Raw genomic sequence first — 19018 nt, forward strand, 5'->3', positions numbered from 1 at the left:
ACTCCTGCCCTAACCTGTTTAATATTGGTTACAGCAGTCCCTATAGACTTCTTTGGGCACGGTGATGTGACCCAATTTAACATGCGGTGAAAAGTTTGGCTTTTCACCACCAGCCTTAAAAAACGAACGGCATCTCAAGCTTACCATTTTAATGGAGTCCTAAGGAATCTATCACCGATGGAGAAGCCTCACTGCGTCCAGCGTCAGGGTCCCACCGCAATGCGCATGGGTGACGTTATCTGCGCATGCGCAGTAATCACTCGGGTCAGATCCTCTACTTCTCCGACATCGTTAGGCTGTCGGTGAAGGACATATTAGTTGGTTCATGAGAAGGGGGTGGGTTTCTCCAAGGCTCGCCAGTAATTCCTGGTTTCCCAAGTACCAGCGGCAGGACGTTTTGTATTGCTGCGGTATACTCACTGCCGCCCACACTTTACCATGTTAAATAGTTAAACAGAACCCCAAGTCCTGGCCAGCACTCATAAATGTCTAAATAAATCTCTCTCGTCTCTCTCTCTCTTTCTCTGAGTAAACCACAAGAAAGTGGAGTGACAAGTCCAACAGTCTTCACCAAATTTATTGCGGAGTGGGGAATAGAGCACAATGTTTTGTAGGTTAGTGTATTATATTACGTCATTTGCCTTGATGAAGGGTAATTTTTAGCCCTGAAACATTGGGTGAGAATCAATTGGCCGCGAGGTGTTTCAGTAATGTCCGCATAGACACCTCCCGCCAACATTATAGCTGGAATCTCATCAACCCATAGAGGCGTGACGAAAAATAAGTTGAGATTCCTACCGCAATGTCCACAGTGTGATGTTCCTTTACAGTAAGGGCAGTCAAGATATGGAATTCATTGCCAGGGAAGGTTGTGATGGCAGACTCAATAGATATGTTTAAGAAAGGGTTAGACAAATTTTTAGCGGAAAGGTGTATCCAGAGATACGACCGTTAATTTAAAATAAAGGATAGTAGTGGATATAGGGTAAAAATTGGATTGCAATATTGAGTCTGGGGGGATTTTCAAAATTGAAACAGATTGGCGGTTGCTCACTCTGGATTAATTTCAAATATAAGTGCAGGATCGCAGGAGATCCAAAATAGGTTGAACTTGATGGACTGGTGTCTTTTTTCAATCTCATCAACTATGTTACTATGTTACTATGTCCACTCACCACGTCGCTGGCAATTGAATCGCCCCCAACGTGTCTGATTTCCACATCCCACAATAAGAATGGTGAAGTTACCCAAATGTTATGGCATCATTACCACTGCCTCTCCTGCTTCTTGTCCTTTTGTAAATCCAGCCCTGTTTTTGGCACAGAACAGGACCCCGACACTTTTTTTTACAGTCTGCTTAAAACCCAATTCTGTTGAGAGATACATGGACACAAGTCATTATTTTCATACTAGTCTCAGATAAGTGAACGCTGTAGTAATCTTCGAAATGTACTGTTATATTGTATTGGACAAGTATGGATGTTTGCATTGATATAAATTGATTTATGCTAATGTTTTTTGCATGTGAAATGACGGATGCTGCTCATTACTGTTTTATGTTTCTAGTAATTTATCCAGTGGTGGCATTTTGTGGTGATATAATTGATGAGAACATTGTCTTGGTCTATGGGGGGAGGATATAACCCAGATTTATTGGTTAATTTAGTGAAGTAATTCCTATTTAATAGCCTGTGGAGAAATCCATACATTGTCCCTTCCATGCAATACGATTGTGGAAGACTTACATCTTATCTTATAGTGCTAAGGTCAGGTCAGAGTATACTTTATATACGGTCACTTCCCAGAAGTCATTAGTGCAGTCATTTCAGTGACCAATAAGGCACTTCTGCTACTGGAGATGATTGTAAAGAACATTATAGATCATTCTAAACCACAATGAACCCAAGTGTACGAAGGTTGTGGATGATTACAGGAATAAGGATCGTGGGTAGAGCAAAAATCATAGTTACAACACAAAGCTGGTCAATATACACACACACTGACATACCCACATCTAAACCCATGCTGGGAAGGTCATTTATAAAAGTGTATGGCACCTAAAGGCACCTTATAGTTCAGCTGGCATATTCATAGGGCGCACTCCTATCCCCGTCCATGGGTTTGGATTACCCCATGAAAATCGGCACAGAATTTTAGTTCTGAAACGAATATGATGAAAACTACGAAAACATCACATCATTGGCCAACCTACAACCACATTAGGACCATATATGAGCACTAGATTAAACTTTTTAAATTTTTTGTCCCAAAATACCTCTTGTTTTAGCCCCACTCATGTTTTAAATAAATCATGAGAGCCTAAAAATTTTCCATAAAAGTGGATCCCGTTGAAATAACTCCTGATGATGACAATTTTCTTACTAAATATTAGGTTCTCATGGTCCAGCGTCGTCTTCTCTTCATCTGTTCCCTGTAACCTGGAAGTCAGAATGTCTACGTTCACTTTGGACTCATCGTGGGTAAGGCTCCTATATGTCATGGTTTTTTCCAGTATGGTCCGTTGACACTTGGCAACTTTAACTCATAATACTTATAGCCACAGAATATGGACTCCTGGTGCATCTGGATCATCCTAGAGGCAAAAGGAACCTAGGAACTAATGCATTTGGCATCCAAAAGAAAAGAATGTGTGGCTTTTATAACACAAATTTTATGTGATATGGATTTACTGATTCCCTCGCTCGAAGATCTGGCGAACGTTCCTAGAGGTCATCTTCTATCTCAGAGGACACATACAGTCTTATAAGGTCCAGCTTTGCCGATTTGAATTATATTTGTAAAAATATACTAATAATAATAATAAGTTTGCTAATGATTTAATAAACATAATCTGGGAGCTAGCACTTTCACTGCTACATTAATATACTATATCTAAGTTTCTACAGAGTTGAAACAACATCTAAAATAAAAGGGATCTCAGGTATTTGTAATTAGGTTTGCAACCCTACACAAGCTTAATGTCATTAGTATTACACTATTGTTACTATAACTTTTAATTATTTAGCAAACACAAAATTTACCGCAAATGAAAAACCTCAAACACGTTCGGTGAATTGCAGATGGAAGCTGCAAATTTTAAAACACAAATTCGAATTTGGGATCAATTGTCAATACCTGTTCATAGCCTATGAACCAGTGAAATTCGTTATTTCGAACCAGTTCAAAATTTTTGATCCTCTCAATTCACAACTATCAGTAAACTTATTTAGTTTATTACTTATCTGACATGCATTATTTTCTGCTAGTCACAGACTACTGGGAATTTCAAGCTCTAAAGATCAGAATAATCAATTAAAACATATGGATATAAACTGTCCCATAAGAATCACAAGGAGTCAGCTGGTATGTTTCCAAGTGCCTCAGAGTTATTCCATATGTTATAATTATTTCATCAACTACATGATGTCTAATTAGTTATTTATGAGCCATAAGAACTGTAATGAGATTGGTGTTAGTATAATGATTTATTACGCACATATGTTTAAATAGGAAAAATAAAACCAACTTATTTACTGTAAAATATCAGTGTGCTAAAGATGAGGTGTAATATACTAAAGGACAATGTATAAGTTGTAGTGAGCACTCCCATTGTGTATATTTTTATAAATAAAATGTTTGAGGACATGAGAATGTAAAGGTGAAGACAATAATAACCAATAGTGACATCATCTAAAATTTAAAAATACAGTAAAAAATTGTAAGACCCTTTTTTATATACTAAACATTAAAGTATCCCAATAATTATTGTGTTTGGTTAGGTGACTTGGCAGCAATTGGAGCGATATTGGAGGAATCTCTAAGAACTAAGGATGTTTAAGAAAAGTGATTTGTGGAGGAAGCGTTTTTCCAATGCACCCTAGACTTCCTGTCTATCAAAACAGTGATTCAAGGCTTCTAAGTCAGATATTCCCACCTATTTAACAGATCATATTTATATGTAAAAGTTCATGTCTACACCGCCCTGGGGGAAGTGTACTGCCCCTGGGTTCTAGGCACCAGACCTCTATCATTCTGGTACTTTGGGGGTATTTATTTATTAAATAACATTTTCTCTACCAACTCTTCACCCTGACCTATTGAACATGGGTGGAAATTAGAACTGAGGGCTGGAATAAGCCCGAGGGAGATTAAAAGCTGAGGTTTGGATCACTAAGGGTCAATAATGCAGGGAAGGTGTGGTGATGCCTAGGCAAGTGGTATAAGGGGACAGGAACAAGGGAACAGGTATTAAAAGAGCAGGGAGGAGTCAGTTAGCTCTCTTGGTTCCAGGAAAGCATCCCTCCCTCCCATTCCCGACTCCTGGATCCGTGTTAGTTTGCTGGTTGTGGTGCAATCTTCCTGAGATGTGACTTGTTGTAAGAGTGGTACTTCCCCAGTCTTGGATGGGCCGCTTAGTGCGCAAGCCTGGTTCTCTAAGTACAGGTGGTGGTACAGGCCTGGTGGTATGAAGAGAAATTTGGTATGCGGGCTTGTGGTAAAGTATGGTTGTGCTGATTCACCCCTGGAGGTATGTTGGACCACTTGATGTGCAGGCTGTGGTACGGTATGGGTGTGCTGGTTCAGCCCAGGAGGTATATTGGGCCACTTGGTGTGCAGGCCATGGTATGGTATAGGTGTGCTGGTTCAGCCCAGGAGGTATATTGGGCCACTTGGTGTGCAGGCCATGGTATGGTATAGGTGTGCTGGTTCAGCCCTGGAGGTATTTGAAGCCACTTGGTGTGCTGACTCACTGTCAGGATGAGGGTTCTGTGGCTGTTTCAGCCTTTAGCGTGGCAAGATAACACGGTACAGGAGAAGGAAGGTTGGTGAAGCGCACATTGACGGTAGTGAGGCATCTGGAACCCGTTCCCTTAGAAGAGTCAGCTTAGGTTCGGTGCAAGTACAGCCCCTTTGGGCTGACTTGTGGTGTGTTACGATTAGCCCAAAAAGGTTCGGGTTCCGGAATAACTGGGGATTGTTGTCCCAGTTTAAGGATAAACTACAAAGGTGCGCTTAGGTTATAGCCGAGGCCGAGTAGAGTGTTCTCCCGTCACCAGACCAGTGAACGGTTATTTCAATACAGAAGAGTTATTTGCCACCGAATGACTTTATACTGAATGCTAAAAAGTTTTTTTTTTGTTTTTTTTTTACTTTTATTTCAAGGACAAGAAAAAGGATATATTTATTTTTTAGGAATGCCTGATGGACCAGCAAAGTGCTTATTTGCATACTGATTTCACAGGCAATTTAGTCAAGAAAGCCTAGTATGAAAACGAAGGCAGAGATTTTAAAAAAAGGGGAATTTCGAAGAGGTAATTTACTAAGCCTTCTAAAAAAAGAAAAGTGAAGCGGATACCCATAGCAGCCAATCAGATTCTAGCTATCATTTATACAGTACATTCTAGATAATGATAGCAAGAATCTGATTGGTTGCTATGGCCAACATCTCCACTTTTGTTTTTTTAGAAGGTTTGATAAATCTACCCCTTGGTCAGCAGTTAAGAGTTAGCTCACACGCACCACTCCGTGTGAACCTAATTGTAACTCGCCAATGGGGGCTGGGTAACTGTTTGGTCTATAACCCTTTGTAAAAATTCAGCTTTGTGGATTTTTTTTTTCTTTACATTTTTCTATATTTTACGTTTCTTTGCTGCAACAGATGCAGGGATCTAATGTATAGAGTGAAAGCTCATACGCTCCAGTTATCCCACACACATTCTGCATCTTGTTGCAATTGGCAGTGACAGTGGGAAGCATAACAATGTAATAAATACTATACAAACAGAGAGGCTGGTATCCCGCGGGCTCAAGCTCACACAGCACACAGCAAGCTATTAGCACTTCTAATGAATGGCAAAGGAGACGTTATTACTGCCACAAATTCTGCTCACTGAGTAATCACAGAAGGGGAATTTTTCACATTTTAAAGGTGTGTGTGTGTGGGTGGGGGAAGAAATGGAAGAAAGATGGCTCATAAATGAGTGATTGGATGTATAAAATATTCCGACGTGGATCGTACTGCGCCTGAAGGTTTCCAATTTCCTGACTTCAATTCCGCTTCTGATGTTGCTTGCTCGATAAGGAGGGTTAACTGACACACCGCTGTAGGGGCCTGTGTTGCAGATATGTCATGTAATGAAGGGAAGGAGACTCGTTTAACAGTTCTAGAGGGATACACGGACAGCAGGAGGCTACTATTAACCCTACTTACAAATGCTAAGAGCGGGCTAGTTATTTATCCTTAAAAGGATCTAAATATCATTGTACTTACAGGGTGACATGCTTATCATTCATTTGTCGTTCTTTACATGAATACGCACCAAAGTTTCTTTGTGAATGCTCCATTAATAATATATATATCCATTTGATTGTTGTCTACAAAGGGAGGAGAGTTATATAGGGGAAGGAACAGGGTCCCCAGCAGCACACAGTATATATCAGGAGATGAGTGATGTGTTAGTGAGGACAGGGCTGCATGTGGCAGGGGCAGTGATATGATGTGAGGAGGGGAATGAAGGCAGCAGGAAGCCACAGACTGAGAGTTATACAGTGGGGGGAGCAGGGTCTCCCAGCAGCACAGAGAATATCAGGAGATTAATGATGTGTTAGTGAGGACAGGGCTGCATGTGACAGGAGCAATGACATAATGTGAGGAGGGAAATGGAGGCAGCAGGAAGCCACAGACTGAGAGTTATATAGTGGAAGGAACATGGTCCCCAGCAGCACAAAGTATATTAGGAGATGAGTGATGTGTTAGTGAGGACAGGGCTGCATGTGACAGGAGCAGTGACATGATGTGAGGAGGGGAATGGAGGCAGCAGGAAGCCACAGACTGAGCGTTATATAGTGGAAGGAGCAGGGTCCCCAGCAGCACAAAGTATATCAGGAGATGAGTGATGTGTTAGTGAGGACAGGGCTGCATGTGACAGGAGCAATGACATAATGTGAGGAGGGAAATGGAGGCAGCAGGAAGCCACAGACTGAGAGTTATATAGTGGAAGGAACATGGTCCCCAGCAGCACAAAGTATATTAGGAGATGAGTGATGTGTTAGTTAGGACATGGCTGCATGTGACAGGGGCAGTGATATGATGTGAGGAGGGAATGGAGGCAGCAGAAGCTTACAGACTGAGAGCTATATAGTGGAAGGAGCAGGGTCCTCCAGCAGCACAAAGTATATCAGGAGATGAGTGATGTGTTAGTGAGGACAGGGCTGCATGTGACAGGAGCAGTGACATGATGTGAGGAGGGGAATGGAGGCAGCAGGAAGCCACAGACTGAGCGTTATATAGTGGAAGGAGCAGGGTCCCCAGCAGCACAAAGTATATCAGGAGATGAGAGTGTCAAGATACACTGCAGAGAATATGATTCCTGGGTTTGTCATGCAGAAATACAGGTAGGGGGACTCAGTGAGAAGAGATCTAGTAGATTAGTCACACTGAACAGCAGACCTGAGATGCTGGAAAGGATGGTAGTCTCTGTGAGCTGATATCCAGGAATAAGCAGAGCTGAGTCAGACATGCAGAAATACAGGAACAGGTAAGAGGGCTCTGTGAGCTGAGAACTGTAGATTAGACACACTGGTGTAGCTGAGCTGAAGTGCTGGAGAGGATGGTAACTCTGTGAGTTGATATCCAGGGATGAGCAGGGATCAGTCAGTCATGCAGAAATACAGGAACAGGTAAGCTGGAGCCATGCAGCCAAGTCTTCATACAGTCATGGTAGACAAACAAAGAACAGGCTACTGGGTGTTGGCCAGGTGTCTTAAATAGTGAGGTGATGACAGGTTGGACGAATGGGAGCAGAGGAGGAGTTCTATCTGATAGGACGGGTCTGCGCATGTGCAGACCCGGAATCAAGATGGACGATGCCATCGGACAGACGCGGTGCCCGGCGGTGGCGGGGATCCCCACATTTGGCAGGTGAGAGTATCGAGCCTCTTGTGTTGGGGTGACATATAATAGAGTGATGTGTTAGTGAGGACAGGGCTGCATGTGACAAGGGCAGTGACATGATGTGAGGAAGGGAATGAAGGCAGCAGGAAGCCACAGACTGAGAGTTATATAGTGGAAGGAGCAGGGTCCCCAACAGCACAGAGTAGGGATATGAGGCGTTTGTCAATCTACTGCAGTAAAACTGTAGCGTTGAGTGTCAATTTATTTATTTTCCTCTTTCAAAAGACACATGCATGTATGGGCAAAGTATATTTTTACTGTTCAACTTGGTCCTAAAATTGTTTTTAAAGGTGCGTTCCTGGTTAAATTTGATAGTTCAATTGACCAGCAAGTACAGCACATCTGAGGGTGATATTGTCCACTAACACTCATTTATTTAACCTTCTACGTGCTGCCATTTTAAGGGAACACATAGCACAGCATCAAATGTGTCTCTCAAACCGTAATATTGAAATGCCCTGCAATACATTTTTCCGCCACCTGGTGGCACTTTGAGATAATCGTACTGCGCATGTCAGACAAATAAAAAGTACGCAGCACATGCATATTGTGTTCTGGAAATCAAATTAATATATTTGCGCTCAGGATAGTTAAGTGTCAGTCACTGGCAGAAAAAGCACACCCGACTGAATAGCAGAGATCTAGTAATTTAAACATGTTTTTAAACATTGCCATTATCGTCACCCAATTTTTTTTAAAGACTTTTCTCTGAAAACATCATAAAAAAGTGTCATTAAGCCTTTGTAAATAGATAGTTCATTAACAATTTGCAAAAAAAAATTGAGAGAAAGAAGAAAAAAGAAAGTTACACCAGAAGATTGTTTCAGATTTGTGAAGTGGAATATATGTGATTTAGTAGTACAAGATCTGCTTCCTCTTCCAGAAATAAACTTTTCGGCAGCGCCTTGCGGAATAGGGATCACGTCATTGACTTTCATGGAACACTGGGTCCCGTTCAGCTTGCATTACTGTCTATTGTTTCCTACGACTGATGTAACAAAATCTTCCACATGAAAATAAATAAAAATTGGAATCTGAGGGGAATTCTTTGATGTACGCTCAGAATGAAAATGAAAGCGGAGCACACAAAAGGCACATACGGCGGGGTGCGGCGTGAGGAGTCGGCAGGAGAAGAATACCTACAATTGGATATATGTCAACACAGGGGATTTGCAGCAACACAAAATAAAAACACTCCTTGAAATTAAACATCAATCTGTGGAGATTCCACGAACCGCTCTACACGAAAGAAGGAATTTGAGCATATGGTACAGTGATTATTTGATATATCGTAGACAAGTGACAATATCCGTATAGTCTGGTTGTCACGTCTGGCTTGTGACTAACTCTTTTGATACTGAATTACTTCGAGTGTAGTTTCTTAACACAAAAAATGTGTTATTTATAACTACACAGTTCAAATATTTCCCTTTTTGATTCTATATTTCATCCAACACTTTATAACTTGTTTTTCAGCTAATAGTTTGTTTACCCGGCTTATTGGTTACTTCAATACCTATCTGTATAGCGGAAATTATTCTTTCATGGTCGCTAAGAAATAAGACGCAGGCACACAGAGAGGCATATTACCTTAACCTACCGTTTGCCTGCCTGAATTAAATGTCTTACCAGCACTGTAAGTATTGCTAGCACACATCTGCATAATAGATTTCTCCCGTGTCGACCAATTTGCGGAGAATTAGCGGCATCCCCCCATAGACCACTTTTACATGAAATCTAATGCCATCTTAGGATGGCGTTGCTTACCTGCCAGTTTCATATCAGGCCTGCAAGGGTGGAGAATGAGGCAGTTCCTCTTGGCCCCTCAAAGGCGGGCTCCATGCTCCTCCCCTCAACTCTCCACCAATAGGGGCAGTCACCACAATTATTTTATTCATCTTCGTACTGGCGATTAGCGGGGTAGGGTAAGTGCTGTGTGTTGGTTAGAGCAGCTTGGCATATTAGTAAACTTATATGCCTTATGAAAGTTATACTATTGTTTAACTAACAACAATGGTCTATAGGTGAAGAGCACAACGTTCATTTGGGACTTTGCCTGTCTTATAGTATCTTTGATGACAATGTGCTTAATACTGAAAAGAACACCCGAATATAGACTAAGACGGGTCATGCAATCAGTAAAAAAGAAAATATTTTAATTTCCCTTTGGATTATTATCAAATAACAGCACATGGCCATATCATTTATTTGAATAGGTATATTATTCTGTATACTATTTTTGCCTCTGCAAAGGATGCATCTTCTAGATAGCGAGGAACAATAACGGGGGCAGTAATAGATGAGCGTGATTTGGCTTTGCTGGGGTACATTTGTTATCTGAATACAACTAGGTATTCTTAAAAATATGGCTGTGGCTGATGGTATTACAAGGCGTTAGCTTTAAGTCTCCTGTTCTCCTACCTTACTCATTTATAAAGAGGGAGGGTTTAAGATAGGTCCATATTATTGCAACCCATAGCATAGTTTTAAAATATTGTTGTGGTTGAAAAAATACAAATGTCCCTTAATTTTAACATTATATCCTTTAAAAAAAAAAAAAAAAAAAAAAAGTTAAAGCATAGTCCAATTTGCTTTAAGAGAAGGAGAAAATCCTTTCCGACCCCACACTGGCAATTGGACGATTCCCTGTACCATCGTATTATCCTTTGTTTCTTTAATGTCAGTAGCCCTGTACAATATTTTTGTTAGGAAGATGTTCAATTTGTTGCTGATTTTATCCAAACTAATTGCCAATACAAGCTCTTGTGGGAGCATGTTCCACAGTTTCACGCTCTAACTGTAAAGAACCCTTTGTGCAGCTGAAGGTTGAATCTCATTTCTTCCAGCAGCAAGTGGTGACCTTGTTTCCTCAGTGAGGATCTTAACCTGAACAGGTGTTCACAGACTGTTCTGTATAGAATAATAATATCTCACAGAGTAATCAAATCACTCCTGGGGGTAAATGTATCAAGCTGAGAGTTTTACGGTGGGTTTGAAAAGTGGAGATGTTGCCTATAGCAACCAATCAGATTCTAGCTATCATTTTGTAGAATGTACTAAATAAATGATAGCTAGAATCTGATTGGTTTTTCAAACCCGGCGGAAAACTCTCAGCTTGATACATTTACTACCTGATCTTCAATACTTCTAGAGTAAATAAAGCCAATTCGAACAATCTTTACATTGCCATTGTCTTCATTGTCAAATTCCAGGACATCCTTTTTGTGAACTGGTACCCAAAACATAATTGCATATTTAAGGTGAGGCCTCAACACTGCTTTATAAAGGGGTACAAACATGCTTTTCTTCTTTTAATACAAGGTAACTTCCTTGTGGATCTAGATGCGGCATATCGGTCATATAAAGATGGCCAATTTTAACAATGTGCATCCACCTAATTGATTACCATGGTTAAATTCTGCAGACAGAGATGTTTCTTCACCATTCAGATGAGCGGATTACCTTAAGTGCCAGACTAATGAGAGCCCTGCAGGTAAATTCTGTTGGCCACAAATACTTCTACGCTCCAGAGTTGGCCAGCAGAACCGGGGTCATAAAAGCAGAACTGCCATTGCTCTACTTACTTTGTAGTCGCACACTGATATTATATGAGCCGAGTTTATTAGATGCCAGGCATGTGTAATTCCCATAATGCCTTGAGGTGACGTTTGAAAACAGGAGCACAGACCAAGTCTTGTCGTTCTGGATGTTTAAACCTTCAATTCCTGTGGTCAGCCTGGCGAGGACAGCGGGCAGGAGAGACAGAGAGGGAAAAAGAAGTAATTTCAGCACCAGACACCATTATGGTTGTATCAGTTTAGTATTTAACACAAAACTAGAGTGTTATATTCTATATAGGTCACTTGGGAAAACAGTCTGTCAAAAAATGAGCTGAAGTTTCCTCCGGATCTGCAGGAGTTCAGGAGAAAGGTGACAATAGATCTGGAATATAGTCGATGGGTTTATGTCAATAGGGAGTTAGATGATGGCGATGGTCTGCAGGTCTGCAGCAATTACATGTGTTCATGGCTTGTTGGACAGCGCTAATTGGCACCAATAACCGGGCTGGCGATAAAAAGAGAATCGTTGAGCTTGGTTTGGGGTCTGGGGTTTTATTTGCCAACTTGGATCATTATGTGGGTTATATACACCATGAAATGACAGCATGCAGTAGAACATAATCAGCTATGTGCTATTATCCTAAAAACCAAAGATATTCTATGTTGGCTGGGAAAAAAATTATAGGTCAACAAGGTCAGTCCCTCCATGAAACTGGCTGCAAGGAATTATTTCACAGCAGAAGTTCAGGTGTTTTGTGAAAATTCCAGTTTTAACGGTGAGTTGATCAGTAAAACATATTGTCAGTGTTGTCCCTAATCATTCTGGGCCGGATTCATTAAGGAAAGTTAAGCAAAAGTAACAGTAAGGCAAAACCATGTTGCATTGGAGGGGGAGGTATTTTTAAAATGTGATTGCAGATTTATAGTTAGGGTAGGGCATGTCCTAGATCAACTTTAAATGACAGTGTATAAATAAGCTATCAAGTATTTGTGTGCTACATTAAAAAAACAGACAGTATTTTCCTTATGTGCAAAATAATAAACTCATTTGCACCCCTTGCATTGTGACATGGTTTTGTCCAGAAAACTTGAGTAAGAAAACTTACTCAATTTTTTGCTTAACTTTCCTTAATGAATCAGGCTCTCTGTCACTGGCACACTACCCACTCCTTGTACAATTGCCATAAATATTTGAAGGTGAGTTGTGTGCATCTTAGAAGACATTTCTAGCAATTATTAGACCTACCTTCAAGATCAATACAGATTTTTTTTAGACTTTTGTATGAGGAAAATTGCCACTTTTTAAAATAAATTAATGCTGCCCACCAAAATGAGCTGACTGAGGCAAATGACTGGGGGGGCGTCATTTCCAAACAGGGCTAAGCTGTTTTTCTTCTCTTGTGACGTACTTTATTTTGCAAATATTTGTCTGAATTTACACCTCTATGAAAGAGAGCAATGTTATAACTGTTTGTGAGGCCAAATTATTAAAATGAGGATTAGTTTTAGTGACATATTAAGGGGGGCTTATGGGCTGTCAATAAGACGAATAGGAGTTCTGGATTTTAGCCAGAAAATGGCTCAGAGTTTGCATTATCTACAGCCTATATACTCATTCCAGTAATTTTAGTTGCTCAATATGAAAAAATAAATAATTTGCTCCGTTAAGTGAATGAACTACACGGTTCCAGTCAAATGGGTGCTATCATAATGCAATGCTCTGCAGACTTCTAGAGAGATAAGTAAATGATGTTCTGCAGCTGATACATAAACAGAAGATCCTGGAATAATAGAAAAATAAGGGACTAATACGCTCTATAGGGTATATATGTGGTAGAAGTATGTTGACATTTCTTATGCTCAGTATTGGATTTATACTTTGTTGGACATCTTCCCCACCATCACATAACAGGAGAAACTGTGACCATGGCTGCAATTCCTCAAACTCACCGCTTTTCGTCCTTAAACCATTCAAATTCCGCAGGTGGCTCAGCCATTGCCCGACAGCGAAGTACCGCGGATTTCCCCACTGCTGTCTTGGCGCTCTTTGCATCTGCAATTGTTGGGGGATCTGGGAAAACAAGTAGATTAAAGACAACAAGCGTTATTGGATGGGTTCATGGACGCGTTTAAAGTTCTCGTTTGTAAGAATTGCATAAATTATATAACACTAGTATAGATTAACTTCTCATACTAACTTATTTACCTCACATGAAACCTTTAAATCATTAGGAACGAGAGATATTACAAAATTCATGGGCAGCATTCTCAGTAATATTGCTTCGGCCACAAACAAAATGGCTGCCCCCGCTAGGTGTAGATGACCACGTAAAGAAATATTTTGTATATGATGAAATGTAGAGATAATAAGCTATGTGCTACCCTTTTTTTGAAAACCCATCTACTTAGGATACTTTATTTTATCACCCACCTGCTCACAGCATTGTGAAGGACACAGGATTGAACTATAGCAGCACAGAGATTTCCGAGTTGTACAGGAAAGATGTAAAATAGAATCTGATTGGTTGCTATAGGCAACATCTACACTTTTTCAAACCCACAGTTTAGTAAACATACCCCTTGGGTTCTTATATTTTGTTAAAGCATGGACCTATTGGGGTCTTCGTATATTTGACTGCTCTTTTCTCTCAGTTTATATTTCATATACCTCCTTTGCTTTAAAAGTCTGGTTATTAATTTAGCAGTATGTACGATACTTTGACCTATTGTAGATATAATTTTTTTGGGCTTCCCAAAGATATCATGCACTAGAAATTTGCGTAAAAAAATCAGACGTAAGCATCAGATAAATAACTCTACGGAGCTCATTAAACGTGTCAAATTTGCAACGAGACACAGCCACCAATCAGCAATTAGCTTTTATCTGTCTAGTGCAAGTTAAACAAGAAGCGTCTGATTGGTTGGCTGTGATTCAGTGCACATTTTTCACCTAATTGCAATGTTAGTAATAGGTCCAAGTTCCAGGAGTCACAATCACAATATCAATGGATGCATCCCACCGCTAGCACCCAGACTTCTCTGGGAAACGCTGGAGGATGCAGAAAATCATGATGTAGTCAAGTGCTCTCTACTAATGGTTATGTTTAAACATTAATGTAAATTATACAGTGCTGATGACAGTGTTTCCTTAAACTCTTATGATATTGTTTCACTGGGGTACATTATAATTGGCAGTTATATTATAGATTTAAGTTTACAGATTGGAGCTGTTAGCCTTTGATTTGAACAGGTTTGTGTGTTATTACCGAGCTAAAAAATATTATATTTACAGTGTTGCTCTGATTTTTAGTCGCTTAACGCTCATAATGGATTTCCCTCAGTGCTTAATGTTACCAACCACTCTCGGTCTTTCAATGCCGGGATCATGTTTGATTGCTGCATTCTGTCTTATGATAGAGACAAATCGAAGAATGGGCCCATTCAGTTCTGGCTCTATTGCCAGGGAACAGCAGTGTTACTACACTTTTCTTGACTTATATAGCTGAACATTTCACCTAGTTATTGTAATATTACATTTTATGTTTTTTATGTCTACCATTTAGGCAGCATTAACTTTTGTGTCGTGATTCCAGGCAAGCAAAATGTACCCTTTATATAAATAAATAATATATCTATTTTATTCTTTATGGAATCGTCTGGGATAGTGTTATGCTTTAAAATTTGAAATGTGCATTTAACTAAAGGCTTTTTGCTATTATATGGTGAATTATACATTTCAATGTGTTTTCTAAATACTGTGACTACCTTTTTTTTTTTTTTTTTATTCGCTCAAAACTCTATAGATGGAAGCCTGTGTCATTAGCAGAACTTAATTTGTTGTCTGTGATAACTTTCAAACTTAGGTTGGCTACACACCCTGCGGATGGACTAACACAGCAGCAGGTGTGGCCTGAAAAGAAATGTAATGCTACACAATGATCCGACAGTAATCGATTGCATGATTATCGCGTCAAAATGCTGCTGGAAGGCGACTACTATTGGCGTGTATGTGCAATCAATTGTCGTCCACCTAAGCGGGAAATGATCCTGCAACTTGACCTGAGTGCAGAGTGGACGATTCTTTACCAATTAGGCATGAAACCTTGATGAAGCTTGAAACTACACTTTCTACATTGAATCGTTGTAAATGCATCTAATTGGACAACAGTAGCCGTCATCCAATCCCAATCATCTACATTGACAGCTCTTGCAGTCTGCATACTGTAAAACTTATCCAGGATTTTATGCCTGGAGAAGGAACAATTGTCAGTGAGAGTGAGTAGCACTCAAACCGAGGGAGTCCTAGGATCAGCTCGTTTGGAGAAGGAACCCTTATCAGTCAGAGTGAGTAGCACTTAATCTGAGGGAGTCCTAGGATCGGCTCGTTTGGAGAAGGAACCCTTATCAGTCAGAGTGAGTAGCACTCAATCTGAGGTAGTCCTAGGATCAGCTGGTTTGGAGAAGGAACCCTTATCAGTCAGAGTGAGTAGCACTTAATCTGAGGGAGTCCTAGGATCGGCTCATTAGGAGAAGGAACCCTTGTCAGAAACATGTGAAATCATTTTACCATACAATTTCTTTTTTATATAAATGTGTCACCTCCAACCAACACTCACAGTTGACTGTTATCGCCACCTTCCGGCTGTCAGCGACCGACACTCCATTGGACGTGATGCACTCGTACTCTCCGGCCTGCTGTCGATTTATCTCTGTGATCTCCAAGAGCTCGCCCTCGCTAGAGAAGCCCTCTGTGGGGTGAAGGTGGGGGAGGGAAAGGGTTGGGGGGAGGGAAGGAATGAGGGTTGTCGGGTAGGAATGAGAGACAAACACACACTTACAACACAGAAACACAACATGAAAGTTATCACCTCAAGTGAAGGGGCAGCAACTGTCAGCCGAAGATAGAAAATATGTCTCCTATAGGTCTAGGTAACCGGGGGACAGGTAATAAAACTATATAAGTTGGTTTACAGATTTAATTTTTGCCACCAACAAGATCAACAAAAACTAAAAGGAGTGTCTACTCGAATCAGTTACCAAACTAATAAAATCGCTATCTGAAAACATTTTCTAAATTACACCTTTTACTGATTCCTCACGGTTTTTGAAATATCGGTAGCTATTCAAAGAGTGGCGCCTACCAGTTAAATTCCAGCGACTCTGTTGCTAAGGCTCGCTGACCCTGGCAACAAGAATTCAGCTTATGCAGGGTGTTTGCTAGGGTTCCAAAGCATTGTAACAATGTTCCTAGGAGCTTAACTCTTATTTGAGGAATAAGAGTAAATATTTTACAAACAGTAACGGATGTGTAAAGAATGTGGAATGTCACAATTCCTTGTCGTAAAGAGTTTAATAACTTTAGTTTGAGATGTAGGACATTCTAAAAATACTTATAAGACGTTACTTGTGGCCACATATCTGGAGTTCTCCAGGGGATGTCACCTGCTTTTTTAATACACTTCTAAATAATAATTCTAGCTTAGTGGTTCAGAGACTTGTTACATAATACGCTTCCGCTGCCTCCTGGGCGATCCCAGTTGCTTTACAACTTTTAGGGGTAGATTTGCTAAAACTTCTAAAAAGGAGGAGAAGTGTGGGTGTCGCCCACGCCCATAGCAACCAATAAGATTCTAGCTATCATTTATCTTTTACATTCAAGAAAATAAGAGCTAGAATCTGATTGGCTGCTATGGGCAACACCCCCACTTTTTCTTTTCAGATGTTTTATTAAATCTACTCCATAGTCGCAGTTTTTAGTATTGATCAGCTGCACGGCATCATTTCTTTAGATTTTGCTTGTTTTACGCAATTTTCAATATCGGCTTTTAAGCTGTATGTTGTATAATTAAGCATTTGCTGAAAGGTACGTCAGATATAAAATACTTGTGTTCTAGTCATGTCCAGTGGTCATGATTGGTGTAGTTTCCTGTACTCACCAATAATTCACAGATAATAGTCATTAGTGATTGCATTTTTCCTTTGCATTTTTGTTATGTCAAACCTGTGTATTATTAATATTATTATTATTTAGTTACATAGCACCACCAATTACTCAGTCCTGTACATGTTATTTGCCATTCACCTTAGTCCCTGACCCAGCGGAGCTAGCAGTCTATATTCCCCCATCCATGCACACAAACACTAATTTTGTCAGCAGCCAATTTAGCTAGCAGTTTGACTATTGGAGTGTGGGAGGAAACTGGAGCACCCAGAGGAAACCCACGCAGACACGGTGGGAACATACAAATGACGCACAGATAACTTCCTGGTCTTCAAACCCATGACCCCAGCGCTGTCAGGCAGAAATACTAACCCCTGTGCCCCCACATAACATTTCTTATAGGGTTATTTTTACATTGTGTTGCAGTGTAACTTTCTAATGACAGTAAAGCCAGTTATAACATCTTACACTACGTACACACCGGCTTTGCCATGCATATTAGACATAGGAGGCTTGATTCACAAAAGTGCATGTAAATCGGGCATGTGCACGTCCGTATTCATCTACAAACAGATCTGAAGAAACGTTGAATGTTGAATACGGGTCTAGGTGCGCTCTGCTCTGCAGACACAATACTCTGCAGGGATAAGTACAATACATATGTGGAATATAAAGTCCAAAAAGAGCGCATAGAAAAGAAAAAAGTATTCAGTTATTCTCACCTGTTAATAATATAGTTGTTAATGGAACAAATAATAAAAAAAATATTTTTTTCAAAGAAATACATTTTTCATGATGCTACGAATGTCTACTGTACATAAAATGCATTTTTACAGTTGTCCTTGCGTGCAGACACATGTTCTAGCTGTATACACAGCCGTCATCACTATTACTCGCCACTTACACCCAGAGCCACCATCAGGGAGGTACGGCCAGTACTGCTGTGAGGGGCCCAGACAGACTAGGGGGCCCGGACAGACCTCTCTATCTGTTCAGGCTCCCTGGACTGTCTGGACCTCTCAGTCTGACTGATCGTGCTGCCCCTTCTTCTCCGCGATGCTGCAGCTCCGCCTCCCCAGGCTCTGATAGGCTGGAAGCTCGGGGCGGTGAAGTCATCTCTGCGCGCCGAGCTCCCAGTATATCAGTGACTGAAAGCTGCAACATCACGGAGTAGAAGGTAAGTTAATTTGGTGTTCATTTTATAGGAGATGGGCCATTAACTGTGCCTGGGGGGGGGGGGGGGGAGAGGGGGACATTAACTGTGCCTGGGGAAGGGGAGAGGGGGACATTAACTGTGCCTGGGGGGGGAGAGGGGGACATTAACTGTGCCTGGGGAAGGGAAGAGGGGGACATTAATTGTGCCGGGGGGGGAAGAGGGGGACATTAACTGTGCATGGGGGGGGGAGAGGGGGACATTAACTGTACCTGGGGGGGAGAGGGGGACATTAACAGTGCCTAGGGGGGAGAGGGGGACATTAACTGTGCCTGGGGGGGGGAGGGGGACATTGACTGTGCCTGGGGGGGGGGGGAGAGGGGGACATTAACTGTGCCTAAGGGGGGAGA

At 41.0% G+C, this 19018-nt stretch overlaps 1 protein-coding gene across 1 annotated transcript in view; it reads right to left on the reverse strand.

The window, feature by feature from the left end:
• Positions 1 to 19018, reverse strand: part of IGLON5 (IgLON family member 5) — a 275347-nt gene that overhangs the window by 11388 nt on the left and 244941 nt on the right. Inside the window, exons 5-7 of the mRNA XM_075191097.1 lie at positions 16131 to 16262; positions 13465 to 13585; positions 11539 to 11690 (exon numbers count right to left, since the gene is read on the reverse strand). Of these exons, the coding sequence (XP_075047198.1) occupies positions 11539 to 11690; positions 13465 to 13585; positions 16131 to 16262 (405 nt within the window). The remainder of the gene's footprint in view (positions 1 to 11538; positions 11691 to 13464; positions 13586 to 16130; positions 16263 to 19018) is intronic.

This window comes from Mixophyes fleayi, chromosome 11 (assembly GCF_038048845.1).
Source record: "Mixophyes fleayi isolate aMixFle1 chromosome 11, aMixFle1.hap1, whole genome shotgun sequence".
NCBI classification, from domain to species: Eukaryota; Metazoa; Chordata; class Amphibia; order Anura; family Limnodynastidae; genus Mixophyes; species Mixophyes fleayi.